Source organism: Syngnathoides biaculeatus, chromosome 10, assembly GCF_019802595.1.
Source record: "Syngnathoides biaculeatus isolate LvHL_M chromosome 10, ASM1980259v1, whole genome shotgun sequence".
Classification (NCBI taxonomy): domain Eukaryota; kingdom Metazoa; phylum Chordata; class Actinopteri; order Syngnathiformes; family Syngnathidae; genus Syngnathoides; species Syngnathoides biaculeatus.
In genome coordinates this window covers 30,463,580-30,475,873 of record NC_084649.1, presented here as the reverse complement: position 1 = coordinate 30,475,873, position 12,294 = coordinate 30,463,580, and the positions used below count along the sequence as shown (strand labels likewise).

Genomic DNA, 12,294 nt, shown 5'->3' with positions numbered 1-12,294 from the left:
GGCGAAAGGAGTACATTGAGATGCGACGTAGGGCAAAGGGAGAGGTGGCGTAGGATAAACAAGAGGCATATTATGACATGTACACCAGGATATACACAAAAGGAGAAAAGGATCGCTACAGGTTGGCCAGACCGAGGGATAGAGATGGGAAGGATGTGCAGCAGGTAAAGGGTGATTAAGGATAGAGATGGAAACATGTTGACTGGTGCCAGTAATGTGCTAAATAGATGGAAGGAATACTTTGAGAAGTTGATGAATGAAGAAAATGAGAGAGAAGGAAGAGTTGAAGAGGCAAATGTGAAGGACCAAGAAGTGGCAATGATTAGTGATGGGGAAGTTAGAAAGGCACTACAAAGAGTACTAGCGGGTGAAAAGATGCCTGAAGAATGGAGGAAAAGTGTACTAGTTCCCATTTTTAAGAACAAAGGCGATGTTCAGAGCTGTGGGAATGATAGAGGAATAAAGTTGTTTAGCCACACAATGAAGTTATGGGAAAGAGTAGTGGAAGCTAGATTCAGGGCAGAAGTTAGTATCTGTGAGCAACAGTATGTTTTTTTGCCTAGAAAGAATAACACAGATGCATTATTTGCCTTGAGGATGCTAGTGGAAAAGTACAGAGAAGGTCAGAAGGAGCTACATTGTGTCTTTGTGGATCCAGAGAAAGGCTATGACAGAGTATGAAGAGAGGAACTGTGGTACTGCATGCATAAGTCTGGTGTGGCAGAGAAATATCTTAGAATAGTATAGGACAAATATGACAGCAGCAGACCAATGGTGAGGTGTGCCTTACGTGTGACAGAAGGGACAGGGATCAGCTCTTAGCTCCTTCCTGTTTGCAGTTGTAATGGATAGGCTGACAGACGAGGTAAGACTGGAATCCCCACGGACCATCATGTTTGCAGATGATATTGTGATATGCAGTGAAAGCAGGGAGCAGGCGGAGGAACAATTAGAAAGATGGAGACATGCATGAAGATTAGCCGAAGTAAAACAGAATATATGTGTGTCAATGGGAGGGGTGAAGAGTGAGGCTCCAGGGAGAAGAGATAGCGAGGGTGGACGACTTCAAATACTTGCGGTCAACAATCCAGAGCAATGGTGAGTGTGGTAAGGAAGTGAAGAAACTGGTCCAAGAAGGTTGGAACAGCTGGCAGAAGGTGTCTGGTGTGTTATGTGACTGAAGAGTCTCTGCTAGGGTGAAGGACAAAGTTTATAAAATAGTGGTGAGGCCGGCCATGATGTACGGATTAGAGACAGTGGCACTGAAGAAACAGGAAGGCAGAACTGGAGGTAGCAGAAAAGAATATAGATGTTGAGGTTCTCGCTCGGAGTGAGCAGGTTGGGTAGGATTAGAAATTAGCTGATAAGATGGACAGCCATAGTTGGATGTTTTGGAGACGAGGTTCAAGAGAGCAGACATCGATGGTTTGGACATGTTCAGAGGCGAGAGACTGAGTATATTGGTAGAAGGGTGCTGAGGATGGAGCTGCCAGGCAAAAGAGTGAGAGGAAGATCAAAGAGAAGGTTGATGGATGTGGTGAGGGAAGACATGAGTGCAGTTGGGGTTAAAGAGGAAGATGCACGAGATAGGCTAAGATGAAAATGATGACGCTGTGGCGACCCCTAACCAGCCGAAAGGAAAATAAGAAGAAGATCATCAGTCATTGGATCATTCAGAGATCCTCGCTGAACTTCTGGAGCGAGGTTGCTGCACTGAAAGTAAAGGGGGCAAATAATATCGCACGTCCCATTTTTCAGGTTTCATTTGTTCAAAAAGTATAAAATATCCAATAAATTTCTTTCACTTCATGATTGTGTCCCATTTGTTGTTGATTCTTGTAAAAAAAAAAAAAAGACATTTTATACCTTTGTTTGAAGCCTGAAATGTGGCAAAAGATTGAAAAGTTCAAGGGGGCGAATACGTTCACAAGGCACTATATATATATATATATATATATATAATATATATATATATATATGTATATGTATATATATATATGTATATGTATATGTGTATATATATATATATATATATATGTATATATATATGTATGTGTGTGTGTGTTGTGTGTGTGTGTGTGTGTGTGTGTATGTACAGTGAAGAAAATAAGTATTTGAATATCCTGCTATATTGCAAGTTCTCCCACTTAGAAATCATGGAGGGGTCTGAAATTTTCATCGTAGGTGCATGTCCGCTGTGCGAGAGATAATCTAAAAAGAAAAATCCCGAAAGCACAATGTATGATTTTTTTTTTTTTTCCTTTTTTTTTTTTTTTAACCATTTGTGTGATACAGTTGCAACAAGTATTTGAACCATCAGGTAGAATTCTCACTCTCAAAGTCCTATTAGTCCACTTTTGAAACTCCACCTGCACTCCATGTATTATCCTGTATCAGATGCACCTGTCCACCCCATACAATCAGTAAGACTCAAAACTTGTGAGATGGCCAAGACCAAAGACCTGTCCAAAGACACCAGAGACAAATTTGTACAACTCCAAACGGAACATGTCAACCTCAATCGGAGTGGAGCCCTGACAGGACTTGGTCAATGACTGTAAAGAGGTGGGACCACCGTTTCCAAGGTGACTGTTGGTAATACACTTAGACGTCATGGTTTGAAATCATCCATGGCACGGAAGGTTTTCCCTGCTTAAAACAGCACATGTCAAAGCCCGTCTTAAGTTTATTAGTGACCATTTGGATGATACAGAGGAGTCATGGGAGAACATTTTGTAGTCAGATGATACCAAAATTGAACTTTTTGGTCATAATTCCACTCACCGTGTTTGGAGGAAGACAAATGATGAGTTCTATTCCTACTGTGACGCATGGGGGTGGTAGCATCATGCTTTGGGGGTGTTTTTCTGCACATGGGACAGGACGACTGCACTGTATTAAGGAGAGGATCACCGCGGGTATGTATTGTGAGATTTTAGGGAACAACCTCTTTCCCTCAGTCATAGCATTGAAGATGGGTCGTGGCTGGGTCTTTCAACATGACAATGACTCGAAGCATACAGCCAGGAAAACCAAGGAGTGGCTCCGTAAGAAGCATATCAAGGTTCTGGCATGGCCTAGCCAGTCTCCAGACCTAAACCCAATAGAAAATCTTTGGAGGGAGCTGAAACTCTGTGTTTCTCAGCGACAACCCAGAAACCTGTCTGATCTAGAGAAGATCTGTGTGGATGACTGGGCCAAAATCCCTCCTGCAGTGTGTGTGAAAACCTGGTGAACAACTACAGGAAACGTTTGATCTCTGTAATTGCAAACAAAGGCTACTGTATCAACTATTAACATTGGTTTTCTCAGGTGTTCAAATACTTATTTGCAGCTGCATCACACAAATAAATCGTTAAAAAAATCATACATTGTGATTTCTGGATTTTCTTTTAAGATTCTCTCCCACAGTGGACATGCACCTACGATGATAATTTCAGACCCCTCCATGATTTCTAAGGGGGAGAACTTGCAATATAGCATGGTGTTCAAATAGTTTTCTTCATTGTATGTGTGTGTGCGCGCGCGTGTTAAAAAAGTTGGATGTGGAGTGGATGTTGCCTGAAATATGCTTAAATTATATCAGTTTTGTTGCAGTCTCAGCATGTTATTTTTGCTCTTCCATCAGAATTGTTTGTCCGTGCCAGATATTAAAACAGCCTTTAGTGACTGTGCACCAAAGATTGGCAAACGAGATTGTTTAGTCCAGCCATGTACTGCCCTCACCGGGTGAGTTAGCAATTTCACAAATGTCACTTTTTACTTCCTTCTGAAATTACCTCACATTTCCATGTGTATTTATGATGCAGTGATGGAGTGAATGAAGGCATCGAGTGGATGGTGAAGTGTGTGATCAGGAACATTCACCGGCCGCCCAGACAAAAGGACATCACATAAAAGGGCATCACGTTTCTTTATTCTGATCCTTGGACTTTTTCATCAAGAATGTTCCTTACAAATCTTGGTGGTGAAAACTCTCCCTTTATGTCTGCTGTGACTTTGAACATCTTAATTATTTTCTGGTTTAGGGATTAAGGACAGAGTATCTCTGACTGGTACAAGTAATAAAACAGTTGTGTGGACTGTACTTGCCGGCATTTGATTGCTTTTTTAAGATCAAACTTTCCTCACTGCCTATTACCACATCAGAATGAACCGCTGTGTCAACAGATGGAATGATGTACATTGTTGCTGTCAGAGAGAAACCATTTTAAAATTCAATCTCACAAATTATTCAGTCACCATGTGGGCATGTCATTTTGACATTACTGAGAAAGACAAAAAAAATTAGTGAGAGCTAAAAAAATTCCTAACTTTCCTTGACGATGCAACATGAATACGGTAGCTCAACAAAAAACATCCTGTGAGCTTTGGAGATTTACCTCAAGACAAGCCAGCGACATTAATAAAAAAAGAAATAAGGGAATTGTAATTTTTTGTTTTTGCTTCAAATTGAGGAATGAACACCCGACACATTTTGAACATGTTCAAATGTAAAACCCTTGTAAAACTCAGCCTTCAATCACTAATCTCATTTTTTCTGCACTACTCTTTAAAGACAAAATAGTTGCACAGAACCACCAAGTACACATTTGTTTGCATACTTTTCATTTTGTTTCCCCGCAGATTGTATTTGACTTTGCTTTGGCAGTTGGATTTAAGTATTTAATATTTTTTAACTTTTTTTAATATTAGTTTATGGCCTCAGCGAACTCTTGCCAGACCCGGGTTTTTGTCCAGCTAGCCAGCTTGACTGCATCCCTCGCTATTTGTGTCCACCAACATGTTTGGGGGTTGCCGCCACAATAGGGACCGACCACCTTTCGGCCACAGCACCAGTCGACTGCCTTAGCAATGGAGGCACAGAATGACATCCACTTGGACTCAATGTCTCCTGCCTAACCCTGGACCATCGGATCCAACTCACAAACAGGTGGTGATCGGTTGACAGCATCTTCACCAGAGTCTCCAAGACATGAAGTTGCAAGTCCAATGGGATGATCACAGTCAATCATAGACAGTGACCGATGGTGACAAGTGCACATGTGGACACCCTTATGCCTGAACATGGAAGTCCTGTAATAGAACAGCACTCTGGTTCTGATTGGGGAGGTGCGTTTTTCCCAACCACGCCCTTCCAGGTCTCACTATCATTGCCCACATGAGCATTGAAGTCACCCAGCAGTGTACTAAGTACTAAGTCTCCAAAGTACTCCAAAAAAGGTGGGTACTCTGCTTATGTACCAAACAACAGTCAGGACCCATCCCAAAACCTGAAGGCGGAGGGAAGCTAGTCTCTCATCCACCAGGGTGAACCACAATGTACAGGCACCAAGCTGAGGGGCAATAAGTATACCAACACCTGCGTGGTGCCTCTCACTGTGGGCATCTCCAGAGTCCCTGCCCGAGAGGTGACATTCCATGTCCCTAAGAGCTACTTTCTGGAGCCAAGGATCGGATCGCCAAGGTCTTCGCTTCGGCTACTGCACAGCTAACATTGCAGCTGACCCCTATGAAGCCTCTCACAGGTAGCGATCCCATGGGAAGGGGGGCCCACCTTACCCTTTCGCGTCCGGGCAAGGTAACCCTGAACCCAATAATTTGTACTCGTCATAGGGGTTTATGGAGCTGTACTTTGACAGGAGAAAGGTTGATATATTGTGCATCCAAGAGAGCAGGTGGAAAGGGAGCAAGACTCCAAGTTTAGAAGCAGGGTTTAAATTTTTTTACCATGCATTAGATGGGAAGATAAATGGAGTACGGGTTATTTTAATGGAAAAGCTAGCTAAAGAAGAAGAAGAAGTGATGGGTGAGTACGGCATCCAGAAAAAGAACTTAGAGGGACAGATGGTGGTGGAATTTGCAAAAAAGATAGAAATGGCAGTAGTGAACACTTTTTTCCAGAAAAGGCAGGAACATAGCGTGACCTGCTAGAGCGGAGGTATAAGCACGCAGATGGTCTACATTTTACGTAGACGATGTCATCTGAAGGAAGATACTGACTGTAAGGTAGTAGTAGGGGAGAGTGTAGCTCGACAGCATAAGATGGTGGCGTGTAGGATGACTCTGGTGGCGTGTAGCAAGATTAAGAAGACAAAGATAAAGCAGAGAACCATGTAGTGGAGGCTGAGAAAGGAAGAATGTTATGTGACCTTTTGGAAAGAGGTAAGACCAGTCTCTTGATGGACAGGGGAGCTCCCGGAAGATTGGATGACTACAGCCAAGGCGATCAGAGAGACAGGCAAGAGAGTACTTGGGGTGTCTTCTGGTAAGAAAGGGGAGAAGGAGACCTGGTGGAACCCCAAAATACAGGAAATCATCCAAGGAAAGAGATTAAAGAAGTCGGACAGAGGAGATGCGAAAAGAAAACATTGAGATGCGACGTAGGGCAAAGGTAGAGGTGGCGAAGGCTAAGCAAGAGGCATATGAGAACATGTACACCAGGTTGGACACGAAAGAAGGAGAAAAGGATCTCTACAGGTTGGCCGGACAGAGGGATAGAGATGGGAAGAATGTCCAGCAGGTAAGGGTGATTAAGGATAGAGATGGAAATGTGTTAACTTGATGGAACGAATACTTTGAGAAGTTGATCAATGAAGAAAATGAGAGAGAAGGAAAAGCAGAAGAGGCAAGTGTAAAGGATCAGGAAGTGGCAATGATCAGCAAGGGGGAAGTTCGAAAGGCACCACAAAGGATGAAAAATGTAAAGGCAGTTGGTCCTGATGACATACCGGTGGAGGTATGGAAGCAATTTGGAGAGGTGGCTGTGGAGTTTTTGACCAACTCATTCAATAGAATACTCGCGGGTGACAATAGGCCTGAAGAATGGAGGAAAAGTGTGCTCGTTCCCATTTTTAAGAACAAAAGCAATATGCAGAGCTGTGGGAACTATAGAGGAATAAAGTTGATGAGGCACACAATGAAGTCATGGGAAAGTGTTGTGGTTTGACACGAAAGAACGAGAAAATGATCTCTACAGGTTGGCCAGACAGAGGACAGAGATGGGAAGGATGTGCAGCAGTTAAGGGTGATGAAGGACAGAGATGGAAATGTATGGACTGCTGCTAGTAGTGTGCTAAATAGACAGAAAGAATACTCTGAGAAGTTGATGAATGAAAAAAAATGAGAGAAGGGAAGGGTAGAAGAGGCAAGTGTGAAGGACCAGGAAGTGGCAATGATTAGTAAGGGTGAAGTTAGAAAGGCACTACAAAAGATGAAAAATGGAAAGGCAGTTGGTCCTGGGAAGCTGGAGTAAAGGGGAAGTTAGAAAGGCACTAAAGAGGATGAACAATGGAAAGGCAGTTCGTCCTGATGGCATATCGGTGGAGGTATGGAAGCAATTTGGAGAAGTGACTCTGGAATTTTTGACCAACTTATTCAACAGAATACTTGTGGGTGAGAAGAAGACTGAAAAATGGAGGAAAAGTGTGCGAGTTCCCATTTTTCAGAACAAAAGCGATGTGCAGAGCTGTGGGAACTATAGAGGGATAAAGTTGATGAGCAGCACAATGAAGTTCTAGGAAAGAGTAGTGGAGGCTAGACTCAGGACAGAAGGTAAGTATCTGCAAGCAACAGTATGGTTTCATGACTTGAAAAAGTAACACAGATGCCTTATTTGCCTTCAGGATGCTAGTGAAAAAGTACAGAGAAGGTCAGAAGGAGCTACATTGTGTCTTTGTTGATCAAGCAAGACTATGACAGAATACCAAGAGAGGAACTGTGGTACTGCATGTGTAAGCCTGGTGTGGTAGAGAAATATGTCAGAATAGTACAGGACATCTATGAGGGCCACAGAACAGTGGTGAGGTGTGTCATATGTGTGACGGAAGACTTTAAGGTGGAGGTGGGACTGCATCAGGGATCAGCTCTGAGCCCCTTCCTGTTTGCTGTGGTAATGGATAGGCTGACAGATGAGGTTAGACTGGAATCCTTTTGGACCATGATGTTGACAGATGATATTGTGATCTGGAGTGAAAGCAGGGAACAGGTGGAGGAACAACTAGAAAGATGGAGGCATGGACTGGAAAGGACAGGAATGATGATTAGCCGAAGTAAACAGAATCTATGTGTGTGAATGAGAGGGGTAGAGGGGGAAGAGTGAGGCTCCAGGGAGAAGAGATAGCGAGAGTGGACGACTTCAAATACTTGGGGTCAACAACCCAGAGCAATGGTGAGATTGTTAGGAAGTGAAGAAACTGGTCCGAGCAGGTTAGAACAGCTGGCAGAAGGTGTCTGGAGTGTTATGTGAGTCTCTGCTAAGATGAAAGGCAAAGATAATAAAACAGTGGTGAGGCCGGCCATGATGTACGGATTCAAGACTGTGTTCTTCAAGAGACAACAGGAAGCAGAACTAGAGGTGGCAGAAATGAAGATGTTGAGGTTCTCGCTAGGAGTGAGCAGGTTGGATAGGATTAGAAATGAGCACACTAGAGGGACGGGCATAGTTGGATGTTTTCGAGAAACAGTTTAAGAGAGCAGACTTCAATGGTTTGGACATGTTCAGAGGCGAGAGAGTGAGTATGTTGGTCGAAAGGTGCTGAGGACGAAGCTGCCAGGCAAAAGAGCAAGAGGAAGACCAAAGATAAGGTTGATGGATGTTGTGAGGGAAGACATGATGGCAAGCTGGTGTTAGAGAGGAAAATGCAGGAGATGACACACTGTGACAACCCCTATCGGGACAAGCCGAAAGGAAAAGAAGAAGATGACTTTGTCATGTTTTTCACCTTGAACCTGTTTGCCATGGGTGACCCTACCAGCGGCGTGGAGCCCCAGACAACTTAGCTCCTAGGATCATCTTGTGGAGTGGCATTCTGGAACCTATCCCAGTTGTCTACGGGCGAGGGGCAGGGTACACCCTGAACTGGTCACCAGCCAATGAATGGCAGGGCAGAAATAAACGACCACTCGTTCTCAGATTAACACCTATAGCACTTTACAGTGGATGTTCGGAGTATTTGGAGTAAACCCACACAGGCAAGAGGAGAACATGCAAACTTCTCTCAGGCAAGGCCCGATTTTAACGTAGATCCTCAGGCCTTTGAGGCAGATGTCCTAACCAGCCGTCGACTGTGCCGCTGCTGTACCAACAATCCAATCATTTTGAAAATGTATTTTACTTTTTTTTTTTTTTTTAATCAGTCTTTGTGGATAGAACATTTTAGTTTAAAAATTTTGGGTTTTTTTCCACTTTTTATAGGAAAAATCCAAAGATCCTAGCCAAGAATTCCTTCAAAGTAATCAATCCGCTTATCCTCACGAGTGCTGGAGCCTATCCCAGCTGCCAACATGCAGTAGGGTGGGATACACACTGAACCGGTTCCCAGCAAATAGAATTTTGAATGTTTATTAATCCAAATTTTAGAATGGAAAACTTTCTCATTCGAATTTGTTTCTCATCGTAATAAGAAACATCCTTTTAGGACCTCAGTAGAATAATGTCAATTCCTTTATATCTATTTTATATGATATATGATTATTTTTATATGAACAAACCGTTTGAATTGTAACACTCCACTCATTGCACTGTACTACTGTAGATCACCACAAGAAAGCATTGTAAACGTTTTAGTTCTGTACAGGTTTTAAACGGATGTACGCACCCTTTTCAAAAAGTTAAACTTTCATAGATGGAATCTGTGCCTACAGTTGAAACATCCATCCATCCATTCATCTATTTTCTTTGCTGCTTATCCTCACGAGGGTCGTGGGGGGTGCTGGAGCCTATCCCAGCTGTCAACAGGCAGGGGGGGGGGTACCAGCAGGTTGCCACCCAATCGCGGGGCACATCAAGACAGACAACAGCCGCACTCACAATCACACTTAGGGTCAATTTAGAGTGTCCAATTAATGTCACATGTTTTTAGGATGTGGGAGGAAACCGCAGTACCCAGAGGAAACCCACGCAGGCACGGGGAGAACATACAAACTCCACACAGGCGGGGCTGGGATTGAACCCGGGTCCTCAGAACTGTGACGCCAACACTTTACCAGCTGATCCACCGTGCCCCTGCAGTTGAATCAATGGGCTTCCAGCTCATAAAACTTACAAATTTCAAATAAGCGTACTGCATCTTTAAAAAAAAAAAAAAGTTGTTAAAAAAAAAAGAAAGGGGTCACATTAAATCGGTCTAAATGTGGTACAGTACTTCCAAAACAATGTCTCTCTTCAATACTTGATCGGGAATCCTTTTGCTTGAATGACTGTCTCAGTGCACTGTTGTATTGAGGCAATCAACTTGTGGCATTGACTGGAAATTATTGAATTCCATATTTCCTTGATCCTTGCTATCAGTTCCTTGTTTTGGGGTCTTGTATCCTTCATGTTTCTCTTGATAAGACAGAAATTCTCAATAGCACTGTAATGGCATGGGTATCTAATCAGGTTTTCGTGTTTCCGGCAATATGGGAAGGGCCAGGTCCTGCTGGAAGATGAAATCGCCACCTCAATCCAGACTCTCAGCATAAGGAATCATTAAGTCCTCTAAAACATTTTGCGAGACTGTTTGGGGTGACCTTGGATTTAAGAAAGCAGAGTTTATTAGCCCCTGCACTGGACATTAGACCCCAAAATCATGACTGATTGTGGATATTTCACATTGGTCTCCAAGCAGTTTGGGTTCTTCATCTGCGAGAGTCTTGTATCTTCTCTGATAATCCGCTGAAGGGCACAGTCATCTCTTTACCTGGTGTATCTTCTGCCTCATTTTGTCCTACTCGTACAGTGCCTTGTGAAAGTATTCAGCCCTCTTGAACTTTTCAAACTTTTGCCACAGTTTAAAGGCTTCAAACGTAAAGATATAAAATTACATTTTTCATGTCAAGAATCAACAACAAGTGGGACACAATTGTGAAGTGGAACGAAATTTATTGGATATTTTAAACTTTCCTAAATAACAACCTGACAAGTGGGGCGTGCAATGTTATTCAGCCCCTAGCATTAATACCTTATAGGGCCACCTTTTGCTGCAATTACAACTGCAAGTGGCTTGGGGTATGTCTTGCACATCGAGGGACTGAAGTTCTTGCCCATTCTTCTTTGCGAAACAGCTCAAGCTCAGTGACCTTGGACACAGAGCGTTTATGAACAGCAGTCTTCAGCTCTGCCCACAGATTCTCGATTGGATTCATGTCCAGACTTTGACTTGGCCATTCTAACACCTGCATACGTTTGTTTGTGAACCATTCCATTGTAGATTTGGCTTTACAGTGAAGAAAATAAGGATTTGAACACCCTGCTATATTACAAGTTCTCCCACTTAGAAATCATGGAGGGGTCTGACATTTTCCTCGTACGTGCATGTCCACTGTGAGAGAGAGAATCTAAAAAGAAAAATCCAGAAATCACAATGTATGATTTTTTTTAAACGATTTATTTGTGTGATACAGCTGCAAATAAGCATTTGAGCATCTGTATATCAGCTAGAATTCTGACCCTCACTGAGATGCCATGGTTTGAAATCATGCATGGCACGGAAGGTTTCCCTGCTTAAACCACCTCATGTCAAGGCCTGTCTTCAGTTTGCCAATGACCATTTGGATGGCACAGAGGAGTCATGGGAGAAGGTTTAGTGATCAGATGAGACTAAAATGGAACTTTTTGGTAATGATTCCACTAACCGTGTTTGGAGGAATACGAAAGATGATTTCCATCCCAAGAACACCATCCCTACTGTGAAGCATGAGGGTGGTAGCATCATGCTTTGGGATGTTTTTCTGGACATGGGACAGGACGACTGCACTGTATTAAGGAGAGGATGACCGCGGCTATGTATTGTGGGATTTTGGGGAACCTCTTTCCCTCAGTCAGAGCATTCAAGATGGGTTGTGGCTGGGTCTTTCAACATAACAATGACCCGAAGCACACAGCCAGGAAAACGAAGGAGTGGCTCCATAAGAAGCATATCAAGGTTCTAGTGTGGCCTAGCCAGTCTCCAGACCTAAACCCAATAGAAAATCTATGGAGGAAGCTAAAACCCTGTGTTTCTCAGCGATAGGCCAGAAACCCCTCTGATCTGGAGAAGATCTGTGTGGATGACTGGGCCAAAATCCCTCCTGCAGTTTGTGCAAACCTGGTGAACAAGTACAGGAAACGTTTGACCTCTGTAAATGCAAACAAAGGCTCCTGTAACAAATACTAACATTGATTTTCTCGGGTGTTCAAATACTTATTTGCAGCTATATCACACAAATAAATAAAAAAATCATACATAGTGATTTCTGGATTTTTCTTTTTAGATTATCTCTCACAGTGGACATGCAACTATGATGAAAATTTCAGACCCCTCCATAATTTCT

At 43.0% G+C, this 12,294-nt stretch overlaps 1 protein-coding gene across 1 annotated transcript in view; it reads left to right on the top strand.

Annotated features, from left to right (window-relative positions):
* The window catches only part of arfrp1 (ADP-ribosylation factor related protein 1), a 28,572-nt gene extending 24,485 nt beyond the window's left edge, over nucleotides 1-4,087 (top strand). Inside the window, exons 6-7 of the mRNA XM_061831338.1 lie at nucleotides 3,629-3,729; nucleotides 3,810-4,087. Of these exons, the coding sequence (XP_061687322.1) occupies nucleotides 3,629-3,729; nucleotides 3,810-3,897 (189 nt within the window). The 3' untranslated portion in view covers nucleotides 3,898-4,087. The remainder of the gene's footprint in view (nucleotides 1-3,628; nucleotides 3,730-3,809) is intronic.
* The last annotated feature ends 8,207 nt before the right edge of the window (nucleotides 4,088-12,294 follow it).